The sequence below is a fragment of the Phoenix dactylifera genome, chromosome 3, assembly GCF_051530095.1.
Source record: "Phoenix dactylifera cultivar Ajwa chromosome 3, Ajwa_hap1_PhDact_Kaust_v1.1, whole genome shotgun sequence".
Taxonomy (NCBI): domain Eukaryota; kingdom Viridiplantae; phylum Streptophyta; class Magnoliopsida; order Arecales; family Arecaceae; genus Phoenix; species Phoenix dactylifera.
Window position 1 is genome coordinate 41,085,782 of NC_143192.1, and position 17,080 is coordinate 41,102,861.

The window sequence follows — 17,080 nt, forward strand, 5'->3', positions numbered from 1 at the left end:
AGCCAAATTTGATGTCATGAATTTTGAAGACATTAGAGAATTTCAAGAACATTATCCTATTATCTTCGCCACAGGTATCGTTTCTTTCTCCATTAATAATAATGGCTTCTTCTTTCTCAGATAGTTTTAGTTTGCAGTGAGAGATATGGGATGATTATGCTGTTAACGTACTCTTGAAGGCATGCCATAATACACAGAAATATTGATGCAGACCTGGAAATCTTGTTCTCTTTCCTTCATTTGACACTCATGGCCCCAAGCATTTTTACTTGCATTTTTATTACCTGGAAAATAATTAGAAATAATTATTTACTCTTGCATTTTTAAATATTGATGCCAAATAAATTACTTGCAGAAATAAATTAGTTACTCTTGCATTTTAAAACAGATTTCAATTGCTTAAGTACTTGCTTAGGTAACAAAATGCACCGAGGAAAACGATTTAGAGATGTGGAGTTCCAGCAGTCTTAGGTGGGATCTTCTTCTGCTCAGTCCATGCGATCCCAGCAGCCCCAGCAGCACGAGTCCGAGTCTCAGCATGAGTTCCAGTCTCAGCAACATCCAGGCTAGGAGGTTATGGATGACTTGCATATCCAAGGTAATTTAATTTAAGGTGGGATCTCGAGAGGAGTCGAGAGATATAGTTGTATGTATTTATTAATAATTTTCTGCAATGATTTTTTATATATTTTAATTTTTCAAAAATTAATTTGATTGTTTTTGAGAGATATAGGACAGAGCTACATCCCTTATTTCAGAGCGTATCGGAGAGTCATCTTCAATCGGCAACACCAGAGGTGTCGAAGCTCAGGTGTTTACCGAGTTGATGGGCTCGGAGCGTTATGGTCGAGTGAGGGGTTATGGCGTTGGAGTTACCCCCACTCAGTTGTCTGCAGTGAGTAGATATACTCAAGATGTTAGACAGAGTAGTAGCACTGCAGAGGTTAATGATCTGAAGGCAGAGATAAAAGAGTTGAAGCAGAGCCACCAGACAGAGATGCAATCTTTGAGGGCTCAGATTAATCAGATTACATCTTTGTTGCATCAGTTTGTCCCTCCTCAGGTAAATTACTACATCTACTTGAACATTTTGCATAAGTATCATATTTTTCTTAAAGAGTTTAATAATTTTCGTATTCTTAACTGCTTTAGTTTTTTTATTACAGGTTCCTGATAGTTCATCTGCACGTAGAGATGGTGATGCTAGCGACCCCTGAAGCATTTATTTTGGAGTTTATATGTATTTTTTTATTGCTAGATTCTGCAGCAATAAATTCAGGTATTTGGTTCGTTCCAGGGTGAGAAATGCAGGCATTTGTTGCTTCTGTTGTTGTATCAGTTACTAGTCACTGACAAGAACCTACTACAAATGAAGACACTCAGGATATGGATGTTTACTGCTTTCTGTTTCTCCCTAGCTAACCAGAATAGAACTGCAATTGAAACACTGATGCTACGCGCTGAACCAGTAGATTGGCTTAGTTTGTACTCTTTGAAAGACCGGCTTTTTTTCATTTGGTTAAAAAAACTGTAATGTGTAGTATTTTTAAACAGGGTTTAGAAATTTCAAAAATTATTTTTTAAAAAAAAATTAATATTCTAACGACGCTTTAAAGCGTCGCTAAAATTGCGACCAGAAATCAATTAGCGACGCTTTAAAGCGTCGCTAAATTGTCGACCAGAAATCAATTAGCGACGCTTTAAAACGTCGCTAAAATGTCGACCAGAAATCAATTAGCGACGCTTAAAAGCGTCGCTAGCTACCGACGCTTTAAAGCGTCGCTAAGTTTGAAATTGCCGACGCAAAGAAGCGTCGGGAAAGCCTTCGACGCTTTTCGATGCGTCGGAAAACATTTTCTCCACTGTAGCATAGGCGACGCTTTGCCGACGCTTACGAAAGCGTCGGGATGGTTTTTAGCGATGCTTAAAAGCGTCGTTAAAGGCCAAAAAATGCGTCGCTAATGACCATTATTCTTGTAGTGCGTTTGCTTTTCCGAGCGAACTGCATGAGATTTTTTTTCTTTCTTCTGTTTCTTCAGCATCATGTGCAAGACATGGGTGGATCCATCTACTACTTATGCCGGGTCATCATACTTAAAGCAGCTTTTCATTCGCCCACCAGCATTTTTATACTAATTTTTTTTGATAGAGCCGATGTTGCTTATGCTTTCCACAAACATAACAATGGCTGACATGATAAACTCAATCAACAGTGGAAGGCGAGTACACATCCATGGTGACTGTATATTGCTTTAACCTTGGAGAAACGGAGAAAGGGGAAAGAACTCGCCCAAGAAAGTCTCGTGAGTCGTGACCGAGAGGAAGCCTCCGAGAAGAAAGCCTTCTACTAAGGCTGACGACATGGTCAAAATACTCCCCCCTGCCTCTCCATCTTCCAAGGCGGTGTCCGTCGTCTCCAAAATCCAAATCAATCAATGGGGACCCCTCCACGGCATCTTCCTCCCGCTCTCGTGCTTTGCAACTTTCACATTTAAAAATTTCAAAGCAAAATCGGCGGGCGGTCGCTGAAACAAGTCTCGTGCACTGGCATCTGGCAGGATGGGACAGGTGTCATGTGACGGTACTTTTTTAAAAATTTTAACCTTGCAAACAGATTAAATCGGTTTAATTTACCCACCACTATCATTGGAACGCGTGGCTCCATGTTTTCCGGGAGGTGCGAGGGGTCGCCTGAAAGATGTGGAAGAGGGTGGGAGGAGAAGCCGGAAAGTATGGAATCAACGAGTCTTTCTAAAAGCAATGAACCCGCTGTGTAACTTTTTATATGTTGACATGGCATCCTGTGATTGGATTTCAGGAAATCGATCATCTTGTACCTTTATTTCGGTTCCAGAAACGTGATGCCACCTCAGTTACTTTTGCATTGGCAAGCTACCGAGCTGTTGACCGTTGAGCGAGATGAGCTGCGGACAGCTGGGCACTCGACCCTTTTTTTTTTTTTTTTTCTAAACCGGGCGATCTATACAACACGTGTACGGATACACCCAATAAAATCGGAAAACAAGACGTCCCGGAGCTCCCGAGGCAGCTCCCCGTCCCCAGCCCATAAGGTGCTACTGGCATGATTGGCCACATACGTGGCCACCCAATCCGCAGCCCCATTGGCTTCTCGAAACACATGCTTCGCCTGGACCACCCCTCCGTCCCTCATCATCAACCCGATATCGCGGACTAAGGGATGGTCGGTAGCACCGGCTCTCAGACCCCCCTGGATCCAACTAATGACCGTAGCCGAGTCACCCTCCAAGATGACAGATCTAGCTGAGAGCACATGCTGAGCGTGTCGAAGGCCCGCCCAGGCAGCTCTCAGCTCCGCTCCGGAGACCGTACAGTCAAATACCTGACAGCCTCCTGCCGCCACAACCCTGGAGGTAGGGTCCCGAATAACAAAACCCGCTCCACCTATCGTGCCACCATCCAGCACGGACCCATCAAAATTGACTTTGAGGAAGCTTGGGGGTGGGGGCTCTCAGGTGAAAAACACCGTATGAGAAGCTGCCGAGGCAGAAGGGGAACCCCAGATATCCCGAGCTATCAAAAGTCCGTCTAAGGAGAAGAGACCACTAAACTCTGCCGCCTGCGCCCGGGCGCTCTCCGCCACGAGCCTTGGCGACTTGCTCTGCTCACCAAAGGTTCGAGCATTCCTAGCCAGCCATATCTGGTATGCTGTGCAGGTCGCTCTAACCGCCTCTTGGCGAGTCAATGGGTTACCCGACCACCAGCGGATAGTTCGTAAGAACTGGTCCCCCTGGGTCCAACCATCCCATGGCAGCCCCGCCGTACACCACGCCGCCCTCGCCCATCTGCACTGAAACAGTACATGGTCCACCGACTCCTCAGCTCCGCATGCCACGCACTCTGGGGACAACCTCAAGCCCCGCTCACTCAATACTGCTCTTGTCGGAAGCCGAACCCAAGCGACCTTCCATAAGAACAGTGCGACCCTCGGATGGAGGCCTAGGCGCCAGACCCAGGCACAATCCGGCCCTGGCTCATGCTCTGGCCGGAGCACACGGGAGAGGTCCCCCACCCTCACTCCGGTCCTACACGACATGCTCCACACCCGGGTATCCGGACCCGCATGCCCCGGGATCGGAAGGGACCTAACCCTCTCAGCCAAGTGTGCCCCAAACATGTAACCCACCCTCTCCTCATCCCAGGCAGCCCCGCCCGGGACAAGGAGGTCACAAACCCGCAGTCCCTCCACTGCCTCGGTATCAACCATAGTCGGCCAACGTCTCAAGGGTAGGGTACCCACCCATGAGTCACCAACCACATCAATACTCTGCCCATCTCCTATCAACCATCTAGTGTTCTCCTCAACCATGGGAAGGTATCTGGCAATCTCTCGCCACATGAAAGAGCAGCGACGCCCACTGCGGACCGCCCCTGCAGTGCCAGTACGGCCATATCTGGTAGCCATAGTCTGACTCCAGAATCCCTGTGGCTCCAGCGTGAATCGAGCTGCATGTCGGGCAATCAACGCCTCACGTCGCTCCACCAGAGACGAGACCCCGAGGCCACCCTCTCTCACTGGTAGGCAAACGCTCTCCCATGCCACTAGATGCACCCCGTGACCCCCTCCATACGACCCCCACAGGAAGCTCCGAAGTAGCCGCTCAATCCTCATAAGCACTGTTCTCGGAACTACTGTGTTGGCCATAAGGTAGACAGGCATGGAAGCTAGCACTGACCTAATCAGCGTCAATCTACCCATCATGGAAAGTGAAGATGCCCTCCACCCCTCCAGTCTGCTCTGGATCCTCTACACCAGACCTGAACACTCCGCCACCCGTAACCTCCGACCCGTGATGGGTACTCCCAGGTAACTCCAGATCCCGTCCTGAGCCGGCATCCCAAGTAACCCCCGAATCTCCTGTCTGACCCTATGCTCAGTGCTAGGGCTGAAGGAGATTGTTGACTTCTGAAGGTTAACCTTCTGACCCGACATAGCACAGTACTCCGCCAAAACTCTCCTGAGTACACGTGCATCCTCTACCTGCGCCCTGGCCAGGAGTAGGCAATCGTCTGCGAATAGTAGATGCGATATAGACCGAGACCCTGGGGCGGGAACAAACGCCTCCAGCTCCCGGTTAGCACAAGCATCCCGCAGAGCCCGAGACAGGACATCTGAACAGATGATAAACAAATATGGGGATAACAGACATCCCTGTCTAAGCCCCATCGTAGACCTAAAGAAAGGGGAGGGCGTACCGTTGATCAAGATGGAGAATCTCGATCCCTGGACACACCCCAACACCCACTCAATCCAGGTCTCATGAAAACCGAAGCACTCCAATGCGCATCGTAAGAAACTCCACCGAATCCTATCATAAGCTCGTTCCATGTCCAGCTTGACAGCCATCAAGCTTCTTCGCTTAGAGGCCCGTCGCAAATCCCACATCATTTCTTGGGCCAACATGACGTTATCAGAAATATTCCTACCCCCCACAAAAGCACCTTGCTCCTGGCAAATGAGGCCTGGCAGCAGATGTTTCATCCTACCCACCATTATCCTTGCCACCACCTTATAAAGGGTTGTGCACAAGCTGATGGGCCTGAAATGGCTGGGCTCCCTCGCATCCTGGCGTTTAGGTATCAGCGCGACATAGGTAGCTCTCCAATCATCAGGCATCACTGCCTGACTGAAGAAGTGCTGTACTGCCTCCACCACTGCAACCCGGATGACACCCCAATATCTCCTAAAGAAGAAGGGTGGAAAGCCGTCCGGCCCTGGGGCCTTGTCCCCTGCAAGGGCCCAGACCGCCTCCTTCACTTCCTCCCCTGTCACATGTCGAACCAGAAGTGCATTCTCCGACATTCCGATTTGCGTATCCGCCCTCGGGAGCTGGCCGACATCCCCGGGATCTCTATCCTCCGTCCATCTGGACCGAAAGAAATCTAGCAGTACCTGACTAACCTCAGCCTCCCCCTCCACCTGACGACCAGTCCCATCTCGCAGGGAACGAATCATGTTCCTCTGCCTCCTGATGACCGTCGTCCGGTGGAAGAAACTGGTATTCCGATCTCCCTCTCTGATCCACTGGACCCTGGACTTCTGTCTCCAGAAGACCTCATGTTGCCGTAGCAACGAGTGATGATCAGCAAGTAACCCCCGTAGGCTTCTCATGTCTGCCTCCGGGAGCTCACCTTCCTGATCTTCCCTGCTTTGAAGATTGCTAATGGCAGCCTTTACCACTTCCATCTTCCTAAAAATATCTCCCACAACCTCGCGGTTCCAACGACGGAGCCGCCTCTTAGTTAGTTCCAATTTTCGTGATACCCTCTGCATGGCATTGCCGTGTACCGGCAAGGACCATGCCTCCCGAACGATATCCCAGGACTGAGGGTAGGACAGCCACACCTTCTCAAAACGGAAAGGGCTGTGATGGCCAGTATCCGAAATTGTCGATAACAACAGTGGACAATGGTCAGAGGCAATACGGGATAAGTGTCTGACCTGGTAGGTGGGAAAACGGATGATCCAATCGGGGCTCGCCATAGCCCTATCTATCCGCTCCCAAACCCTAGTCATACCAGACTGGTTGTTACACCACGTGAATCGCGGTCCCGAGAAACCCAGATCCACTAAGCCATTCTGAGATACAAAATTCCGAAATTCTCTACGATCTACTGTATCGGTGAAGGGTCGTCCCCCTCTCTTCTCACTCGCACTTAAGATACAGTTAAAGTCACCTATCACCATGGTCGGAAACCCCTGGGCAACCAGATTAGTAATCTCGTCCCAGAGAACCCTCCGATTTCTATAATCAGTGCTCGCATACACCCCACACAAAACCCATGGAGCCGCATCAGGCTCGGTAATGATCATGATTACCTGTTGGGGGTAGTTGTGGAAGACATCCACAGACGCCACCCCCCGCTTCCATAATACTAAAATGCCCCCTGAAAGTCCTTGGGAGTCTATCGCATAGGACTCCCAATCGGCCTCCAGACGACGCTGCACACAACGAAGTCCGTTACCAGATAGTCGCGTCTCGCAGAGGAAGCAGATCTCTGGGCTATGGACCTGCACTAACCTCCTGAACGACGTCCTAAAGGACGGCTTACCTGCCCCTCTGCAATTCCAAGCTAGGATCCTCATGGAGAAAAGTCTGAGAGGTCGGCCACAGGCTCATCCGCCCCCTGGGCCATCGGGTCCAGCACTACCTCGGAGTGCATCCCCCCTAGCTGACCGTCATCCTCGCTCACTCCGGAGACAGCCCGCATAACAGCCGCTCGGACTCTCTGCACCACCGTCGGATGATCCACCGACAGTGTACTGGTAGTCCCTGCGACCGCTACCCGGTCATCTCTGGTCTCCCTGCTATCCCCTCGGGCCATCCCCTCCCGGCCGGCCTGAGCCAGCTGCTCAGCCTTAGGGTGGCTGACTAAAACCCGACCCCCTGCCCCGTGGGCCCCACCGCCTAGGTCGCGCTCTCCCGGGCTAGACTCCTGCGGGGGGTATACTATGACTCCAGTGCCTGCCAGAGAGGTCTCCGGCCGGGATCTCTCCTCCACCTGGGGTGGGGAACCAAACCGGAATACTGTAGCTGCCCCCCGTGCTGGACCCTCGATGGTGTCCATCAGTTCAGGCATACTCAGTGCGCCTGGTGACCCGAGCCTCTCTCCAACAATCTCCGGCTCTATCACACCATGACTACTCGCCAGACCCATACCCTCGGCCATAAGGCCAAACTGGAAAGGACCAAGCCCCGACAGGACAGCCCCGGGGTCAACCTGCCCACAAACAGGCTCAATCGGAGCCACCCGCCCACGGGGCCCAGCCAGGATGGGCGGCCCGCCAGGCAGGCCTGGACCACTAGGCGCACACGGCCCAGCAGGCGCACGCGGCCCGCCAGGCGCGCGCGGCCCGCAGGCCCCACGCAGCCCGCCAAGCCCCTGGGCGCGCGGGATCATGGGGCATTTGGGCGCGCGGGATCCCCTGTGAGCGCGCGACCTAGTTGAGTCGCGCGCTCCCTTGGGCGCCATCGACACCCGGACAACACGCGCGCGCGCACGTGCCGTGCGCACCACGCGCAGCGCACGTGCACGTGCCCTTCCCATCCCAAAGGACCCCCATGGGCCCTTATCGAGTCGCGGCCCATCATCCCTGGGCCGCTTGCCCGACGGGCCCATGGTCCCACCCGCGTCGATCAGCGGGCCAGGTATCGCGACCGGGCCAGCCCAGTGCACGTCCGGCCCAGGCATACCAGGCCCACCGTCCGGGTCAACCAGGCCAACTCGGGGTTGAAACGCCGAGTCGACTCGGTTGTTACCGCGGTAGGGTTCCGGTGCTCCGTCGCCCACCCCCTCCGTCGGCGATTTCAGCGGTGAGTGGCGACGGGCGATCTTGGTTGGCTTCTGCCAACCGTCGCGGTCCGGAGCGGGTATGGCCGGTGGGGTAGCCCGGTCTTCCGGAGTCAGCGGCCGAGGCGAGGGCGCCTTAGCCTTCGGCTCGGCCGTCTTCCCCGGTCGCGGCAGCGGCGGCGGCGGCGGCGGCGGCCCTCGTGGGAGCCGGGATCGGTTTGCCACTAGCCAAGGCCCGAAAATCAGCCCTTGGTCGACCTCCCCGGTTCCCATCGCCGGCCCTACATGAGAAGCCCCCAAGTCCACCCCCACCTCCTCCGACTGCTCCGACGCCGAATAGCAGCACACCTTCACCAAGTGGCCCACCCTGCCACACCCGGTACAAAAATCGCCGATGTTCTCGAAGACGAAGGGCTGCCACCGCACCCTCGTCTTCCCCCGAATCAGAACCCCGGGAAGAAGGGGCTCGGTGGCATCGATCGCCACCTTCACCCTGGCGAAGCCCATGGCTCGCCGTTGTTCGGTCACCCCATCAACGGCGAGCGGCCGCCCCGCTTGGGATGCTATTTCCAGTATGGTCGCGGCCGACCAATATTCCGGCGGGAGCCGGGGTAGCCGGAGCCATACAGCGGCCGTTTTCACGGGCACCTCCCCCGGCACAAACTCCGGCATCCACGGCTCCATGGCGAGGAGTTGCCCCGCCACCACCCATGGGCCGCCATTGAGCACTCTGTCCCGGTCGGCCGACGACCCAAGTCTCAGGGCAAGGTGATCATCGGCTAGCGGCACCGCCTCCACCTTCCCTGCCAATCTTCCTCGGGTGGCCACATCCTTGGCCACCCACTCGGCCGGCACCCGACGGCCGAGGCTGCGGACCACCACCGAGAGGCCATCCCACTCCTTGCGAGCGGCCTCGATGGGCGCCTCCGACGGCTCGAAAACCGTCGGAAAGCGGCGACTCAACCGAGCCACATCCGCTTCCGAGGGCCAGTGAGTCACCCATGGCCCCAGCTTCGCCGGAACCCTAGATGTCTCCCCCCGTCCCGCAAGGTTTTTAACCTTACCTTTGCCCGTACCTTTGCCGGCCACCACCTCCGCGTATGTCTTTGTCCCCGAAGGGCCCGCCTGTTGATCCATCGGCGCAGCTCCAGCGAGGCTTTTGCCCATTCCTTTGCCCGCCACCACTGCCGCATCTGTCGTTGTCCCCGAAGGGCCCGCCTGCTGATCCATCGGCGCAGCTCCGGCGAAGCTGGTCCCCAGACCTGCACACAGAGAGTTAGAAATGGAAATGTCAAGGAAGAGAAAGACGGCTCCTCCTCAGCCCGCAGACGACTCCCGTGCCCCCCACAGAGAAGGACCTCGCCGAAGGCCGCCGGTGACCTCGCCGGAGAAGCAGGTGGCCGTGAGGACTAGCCGTTAGGCTGCAGAACAACTAGGGATAGTAGCCGTTGGGTGGCTTCTCTCTCTAGAACCAGAGTTTCTCTCTCAAGAGCCGTTAGGCTGTCTCTTTCCTTCAGAAACCTACCCATTGTTTAGATGACAAACAACCCCTAGGCCCTAGCCCAGGCCTGGGAAAGCAGCATTAAGCCCAGCTGGGTCCTGAATTAAAGTTCAGATGCCAGGCCCAAGGTCGGCCCAAATGCTTACTGAAAATCGGACGTTTTTTCTTATTTTTTTTGAAAAAAACAAAGTCAGTCAATTGTTTACAGCTATGGCCAATCAAGAGTCTCATGGCCTTCCCAGACTGCCCAGCCCAGCCCAGCCCAGACTGAAGTTTTGCGGGCTTGGATACTAAAGTTAGACCCGTCGGATAGGCCTGGGCATTGAAAATCAGCTCGGCCCGAGATAAATATATATTTAACATATATATTTTATATGTTAATTATATCAACTAGTTACATATTGTAACAGTGAAATCTTGTAGTACATGTTAATGAATATATCAAAATCGGGTCTATTGGGCTGCCCCGGTATTCACCTTTCAGGATTGGGCTGAGCGTGGATTAAAAATGGATGCCTAATGTCCGCACCAAGCTGGGCCTGGGATAAAATCAGTTCTCATTTCTATCATAGAACCTGGCCCGATGTTTGTTAGCTCTACTTGTGATGTCTCGTTGATGTTTCTCTCTAGCTATTTAGCTCGATGTACGTGGGTGACAAACTACAGTGCAACAACACTTCACCAGAATATTCTCTCTGGAGTTGTAGTAAAATAAACGAACCTCCACGATAAGCATGCAAATGGGCTCTCGCCCAGGGCAAGAATATTCAAAACTTTAAATGGGATCGACATGAATGCGAGCACCTATCCTCTGGACTACCAGATTCATTTCCCTATAAAATTGAAAACTTTCATACCTAGTTTACCAAGTTTTGACCTCATATTTAGAGAATCAATTTAAGTTGTAGCTACTTGTAAGTAGGTACAAATGTGCACCAGACGTGCTTGGAATGAGATTTGATGCCCCCATCATCAAATCTGATCCCACCGAGAACCCAAAAGCAATTTTCTACTCTAGGTCTAGCTATTTGCATCGATAGAGGCGACTGCAACTGGTATGGACCTTTTGTTGCGTCTGCTTTGCTCTGTTGAGGGTTGTACATGCTTGAATAGCCGCCACATTATCCATCTCGGAGATAAAAGACTATTGCTTATATCATGAATAGAGACCGTCCCATTGGGGTGCCAACCATGGCAGGTTGCCGAGATAAGAAACAGCCTTCTACCTTTGAGTGGCGGTTGTGTCCGTGCAATAGTAGCCCCGACCTGATGTCAGATATTACCTTTCAATGCCGCTTGCTAATTTGGTCCAACACAAAATAGTAACCATATTCTTTTACTCCTCTAAAATAACTTAAAGTAAAACAGTCGGGAAGTACCTAGTTCTACTAGTACTTTACATTCTATCCCATTCTATCCATAAATTTAATATTCAAGATAAGACCCTATTTTTTTTTCTTACGATTAGTAGATTCTAATCTTCATCTTTTCTATTTTATATCCCTCCTACCCTTAAAGACCAACTCTAACCAAAATCAAATCCCTACCCCGTTGCCCTTGCAGGCAAGGGATAATACCATCCGAGCATAAGTGCTCGGTGATCTGAGTAAAATATAATCAAATCACTAATGACAAATTGGACTAGTTTGGGCTTATTATATACTTGCTGTGTTGCTCATCTTCTTAGCTCGGCTTTCAATAGGAGGCGGCCGAAATTTTGATTTGTGGCAGGCCAACCCACTTTAAGTGCATGCATGTTGAGGCCCAAGAATTCATTATTATGGGCATCCAAGTCGACCCATAACACACACAATTCCAGGCATGCCATTCCCACCATCATTCCCATCACCCAGGGTCACATTCTCTCTGTAAAAGAAGAGCAGGCTCGCCTGAAACTCATTCATACCAAAACGCTTTTATGCCCCCTCTACCTCCCATTAATCAATTGTCAAAGAACCTAAACACGTGACCCCCAAATCACCCACCTCCACTACCAACCATTCTCCTTCACGAAAGTAATCCTAACACTCATCATCATATTTCTCAGGCCCACCAACCCATAATCCCCTTACTCAACCAGAACTCAGCTATACAAGTATATTAATGCGGAACTTAGAAGTCATCTAGAAGAACCATAGCAAACTAGATGGAATTCATCAAGAAACAGGATCCACTAACTACCTTCCATTATTTCCCTGGTTCCCATACTCCTTAGTCCTCCTTCCTGCCTTTCGAAGCCGGAAAATGGGAAGAAAGGCAACATGGTGAAAGCTCTCATTGCATCTTCCAGTGGACCAGAGCCAGTGTTCGTCTAACTTATAATCAAACTGCAGAACAGCAGAAGAAAGCCTCTCTTTGTTTCTTTCTTTCCCATGGCTCTCCCTTCCAAACCTCATCTCCTCCTCCTCCTGCTCCTCCTCCCTATAATCATGGTGCCATCCCCTTCACATCAAGCCCAAGACCCTCGCCTCATCGACCGCATTGTAAGAGACTCTGCCTTCCAATCCTACCACACCAGGCACCGAAAGACGGCCATCATTTATACGCTGCCGCTCCCTTCGAGACTTTCCGGTGCCGCCGCAGAGACCGTCCGGTATCGAGCTGGGAGCCTAAGAAGATACGGCGCAGCCATCAAAGAATTCCGGGTTGCACCTGGTGTCTTCGTTCACCCCCACATCAAAAGGCTCATTGTTGTGCGCCAAAACTTGGGCAATCTCTCCTCCATGTATAACGCTTCCGGAAATATCGCTGGGTTGCAGCTCGTGTCTCCGGTCCTGGGCCTTCTTTTCTACAATGCAGCTAGTCTCCATAACTCTTCCTCCAAGAATTTATCCGAGATCGATATCTCGGTTGCTAGGAGACCCATTACAGTGGATTTTTCCAGCGTTGTTGGAGATCCACAGCGTCTGAGACCACTCTGTGCGGTGTTCGAGTTGGACGGCAACGTGAGCTTATCAAATCAAACGGCAAGCCGCAAATGCGCGTCGCGACGGCAGGGCCACTTTGCTCTGGTGATCCAGTCAGCTAAGAGTAATGGCATCGAGGAGAAGGCGAAGGTGAGTAAATGGAAGGTTGCGGTGGTGAGCGTGGTTGCGGGAGCGTTCGGAGCGGTGCTTCTGGGGCTCATGGTGGTGGCGGTGGCGAGTGCGAGGAGGAAGAGGTATCGGAGGGAGGAGATGGAGCGGAGGGCATACGAGGAGGAGGCGCTGCAGATCTCGATGGTGGGCCACGTGAGAGCGCCCACAGCGGCGGTCGCTCGTACCGCGCCCGCTCTGGAGAATGACTACGCACCATCTTCCTCGTGATTGGTAATTGAGGCTGAGAAGGAGAGTTCTTGACTTGTTATCAGGGTGTATTACACTGATTCGATTCATTTAGGTTTGTCTTCTGATAAGGACATTCATCAAGAAAGAAGAAAGTTCAAACTAGACTGGCCACTGTAGATGTCAGTATTTGTTCATCCGTCGATCATAGTTCATAAAATTCTTTGTTCAAGTTTCTCTCTTCTTTTTATTCTGAGAAGTAGTTTTGATTCTTTGTGAGACAGAGAGAATGCAGTGAATCCTGAAGTTGGATTTCCAGGAGCATGAGGCACTGCCTCTTTGCAGTTCATCATCAAATGAGGGCTGGTGGGAGTGGGTAGGCATGATTCCTTGTACTGATATTCCGACGACAAGAAGAGGCAACAACATTATTATGTTTGCTTCTTATTGGCTTATTTAGATGTTTTTGCTCCGGGTGTTCGGGCCACCGTGTGCATGCACTCGTTTAAAGGGCTCGCAAGCACAAGGTAGACCGAGCATGGTCGGAACTCGGATGGCATGCAAATGATGGCATTTGGAGTTGGGTCTACCGTGTGAGGATTTATGTAGATTTAGAAGAGTTGTATTGTGATAAAGTAGGAGCATGTCACCAGCATGGCTTCCCTCTCAATATTGTTGTACTCTGTCCAAATTTATGAAACCCTGCTCATCTTAGAATCATCTTTGCTGTTGTAATAAATAACTTTATGAGGGTATAACTTTACCAAGCAATTCAACCTTTTTTGGATATTTCTAAGCTAACGTTATGGAGGGAAAAAAAAGTCTTGTATATTTTGTTTTACTTCAGTTTTCGTCCCTTCTTTGGGTGTCAACTTCAATCTTGCTAATTGAAATATGTATTAGTGTAGAACTCTTCTTAGGTGGTTTTTAGTTTAACAACACTTGTTGGACATGAAAGTGAGACTCAAGAACGTTGTGCTCAACTTCAACTTGAATAAGCGGGGATCAATATTCATCGTGAAGTTATTAAACATTGAATTACATTATGGGATATTTATTCTATTTTGACGGCACATATAGGATTTTCCTTTTTGTTTTGAGAAAGACAGCAAAACCTCCTCCATTTTCTTCTAATCCATTTGTTTGTTTTTGTGTTCTGTGTGTGTTTGGTTGTTTCCTTATATTTGGTGAAAGGGCCCCCAATGGGAATACAAGACGCCCAACATCGCCTCAACATGGAATTCATAAGTGGTGCAGGCGAGGCTTAGGGAGGTGCTCCCATATATATATATATGCCCACAGGAGCTGAAAACTTGGGCCAAGCGCAATAAAATGTCAATGGGATGACTGCTATCTTCAATGAATGCGCCTAGATTGATCCTCTATCCTCTTCATTCCCAGTAGCAAGCCTCTAGAGCCACTTAACGGACGGAAAGATGAGCATTTTAATGGCGCAGAAGTCCACTTCTGCTGCCCAAAGAAAGCGTTAAAACGGCCCATGCAGCTCCTCTAACATCCTGCTCCTTGACTTAGAGATAAAAGCGAGGCTGGGGGAGGAAAGAAGATATTTGGTTGAAATCCAAAAACAACAGCTTCATGTCCCAGGTACATCAGCTTAGATTTTTTTCTTTCCTTAGGTAGTTGAGATTTTTTTGATATTAATACGAGTATACAAACATATAGGACTGGCCACATAGCTCCTCATCCGGTCAGCAGTACTATTAACTTTTCTGTAGTAAATATGTGATACCTGAATAAAATAAAAAATCCATTAAGAGCACTATTAACTTGTTGAGATTTTCTTTCAAGAGTACTACTATACTTTGAGAAGAAAAGTGGAGCAGCTACTTTCAGTATCGTGGATGTGGCGGGAGACTAGGCCCTAAGTTATTTTTCAAACTAAAACCCCTTTAGTATATTTTATTTATACATTTATTTATTTACTTACTTATTTAGAATCAGTACATGATTTAACTGAATGAGGGAGAGACAGGAATCTAGATTCTCAGCACCAACCTCAGACTTCATTAACTCCACTACCTGGCGCCCTCAAATCCTGCATGGTTGTAATAGCGACGAAAAAAAAAGGCCCATTAAAATTCTCATGGCAATAAACCCGCTTCGTAGTATTGACTTCACAACTTCATTTTAAACACCTTTTTGTTAACGGAATAATGAATAACCTTTTTGTTAACCGTAACTTTTATTTTGTTCCCTCTCCTTGACAACCAACTTAGCCCGACTAAATTCTATAGACGGTTTCGGTTTAGCTTGCAAGAAACCAGGCGGTAGCAGAGGATTACATGCATTAGATGCCATGGATCAGATTCCATGCCCCCATGAATGATTGCAGCACGATTCAGAGGGCCTGCTGAATCCCACCCACCACAGAAAAGTGATAGCTTTGAGCAAGTGGATTGGAACCTGAGACCCCAAATTTAGTCGGGCTGGATTAGAAAAACAGCTTTTCCATGCTCTCTCTTCTATCTTTCCTAACTGTAACATTAGGGAGGCTCTTGAATCGAGTCGATCACATAATGTACAATATAGAATAGCAAAGTTTCCCGGCTAATCCCTGATAACATCTTGGTTTATTCCAGCATATCGGCTGGATTAGAAAAACTGGTGCTCTTCTATCCTTCATAAATGTTGCGTCATGAGACTGCTGAATCAAGTTGGGTGCAATGGTCCTGACTGCCTAGAGATTACTGAAACAGATGTTTCAAACCAAAGACGCTAGCTCTTCTAACCATTATTCTAATCACAATTGGGATAAAATAAGTCTCGTTGTTTTAAAGGAACTAGAATGGGAGAAATCCCAGCTGAGATTCAGGTGAAGGTAAAATTAAATCGCTTATGTTCTGCTAGATAAAATCTGCCTCCTCAAGCTATTCCATTCATTATTCAATTCTTCATTTCATCCTGACTGAAGCTTGCAATAGTCCCGCATAACAGTCAAATTCAGCATATCAACATAGTATTTATTGTCGATAGGTATGCATAGCCAATATATACTATTAACAACTATACATGCTCCTTGGTGAACTGAAGAGCGTCGGTTCAACATTGAGACGTGCAATTGATCCTTCCTCTTCCTGGGCATCCAATGTACAGCTCTGTCTCCACCACGTTTTGCTGATTAACTTGCTCGTGAGGAACAGCTTCCTCCAGAGAAGCTAGTGGTGGCTGAGATTGTAGCTTGCACTTCAGACATATCAAAAAATCAGGGTAGTTACACATTTGTCTTGTTCATTATTCTTTATTGACAGATCAAATAATTCATATTAGTTGCACATTTGATGTTATCATTTATTATTATAGGACACCCTCAATTACTTCCATGTGATATAAGACTGCTTCATATAGTGACTCGGGCGTGAAAATGACAAGGCAGAGACAAAAATTAATTTTGCCAAGGTAGTTGATCAGCCATAATTACTGATAGGAACTGAACTTTTAATATATTGACTGATTAAAGACAGGATTTAGATGACCATCTTCTTACCTTCTCTCGTAGTAATGCGTTCTCCTTCATGAGGGTCTGCTCCTGAATTTGGTGAACAAAAAGAACATATAAAATTACAGTATCCATCAAATTCTTTAGCAAAAAGTAGCACAGCTATCATAAAGAAGCAAGTAATCTACCTTTTCTTTAAGCTGTGCAATCTGCTCACACAGTAACTGATTCTGGAATTTACATAAGAGTCAAAAAGAAAAGCTTTTGTTGATGGCTCAAGAAAATTGACCTAATTTTTTTCACAAGTTACCTTCCTCCCTCTGATGACGCGTAGGCTTTGCTCAAGCTTGTACTCTATTTCATGCAGTTCTTCAACAGAGCTTGATTCTAATTCTATACTTTCACCTAACAGTTTCCTGCAGCGTACATAATACTCTCAAGATTAAGTGGCATAACTCATGTACTTCTCAAGTGTGAAGTTGGTACATCTGATGAGGAGAAAGGAGAGAAAACTAGAGTATCAATTCC

The 17,080-nt window shown here is 49.1% G+C and overlaps 2 protein-coding genes and 1 long non-coding RNA gene across 3 annotated transcripts in view; 2 read left to right on the forward strand and 1 right to left on the reverse strand.

Moving 5' to 3' along the window:
* Nucleotides 1-627: 627 nt before the first annotated feature.
* LOC148714387 (uncharacterized) lies at nucleotides 628-1,233 on the forward strand. Its single transcript, XR_015976365.2, has 3 exons — nucleotides 628-646; nucleotides 734-1,063; nucleotides 1,167-1,233. It is a non-coding gene; the product is annotated as an uncharacterized LOC148714387 (long non-coding RNA).
* Nucleotides 1,234-11,539: 10,306 nt separating this feature from the next.
* Nucleotides 11,540-13,371, forward strand: LOC103702748 (uncharacterized). Its single transcript, XM_008785303.3, has one exon. It carries the CDS (start codon nucleotides 12,205-12,207, stop codon nucleotides 13,135-13,137), a length of 933 nt encoding a protein of 310 aa, XP_008783525.3. The 5' UTR covers nucleotides 11,540-12,204; the 3' UTR covers nucleotides 13,138-13,371.
* A 2,586-nt stretch (nucleotides 13,372-15,957) lies between these two features.
* Nucleotides 15,958-17,080, reverse strand: part of LOC103702697 (MADS-box protein SOC1-like) — a 65,063-nt gene continuing 63,940 nt past the window's right edge. Inside the window, exons 5-8 of the mRNA XM_008785233.4 lie at nucleotides 16,863-16,968; nucleotides 16,741-16,782; nucleotides 16,601-16,642; nucleotides 15,958-16,299 (exon numbers count right to left, since the gene is read on the reverse strand). Of these exons, the coding sequence (XP_008783455.1) occupies nucleotides 16,156-16,299; nucleotides 16,601-16,642; nucleotides 16,741-16,782; nucleotides 16,863-16,968 (334 nt within the window). The 3' untranslated portion in view covers nucleotides 15,958-16,155. The remainder of the gene's footprint in view (nucleotides 16,300-16,600; nucleotides 16,643-16,740; nucleotides 16,783-16,862; nucleotides 16,969-17,080) is intronic.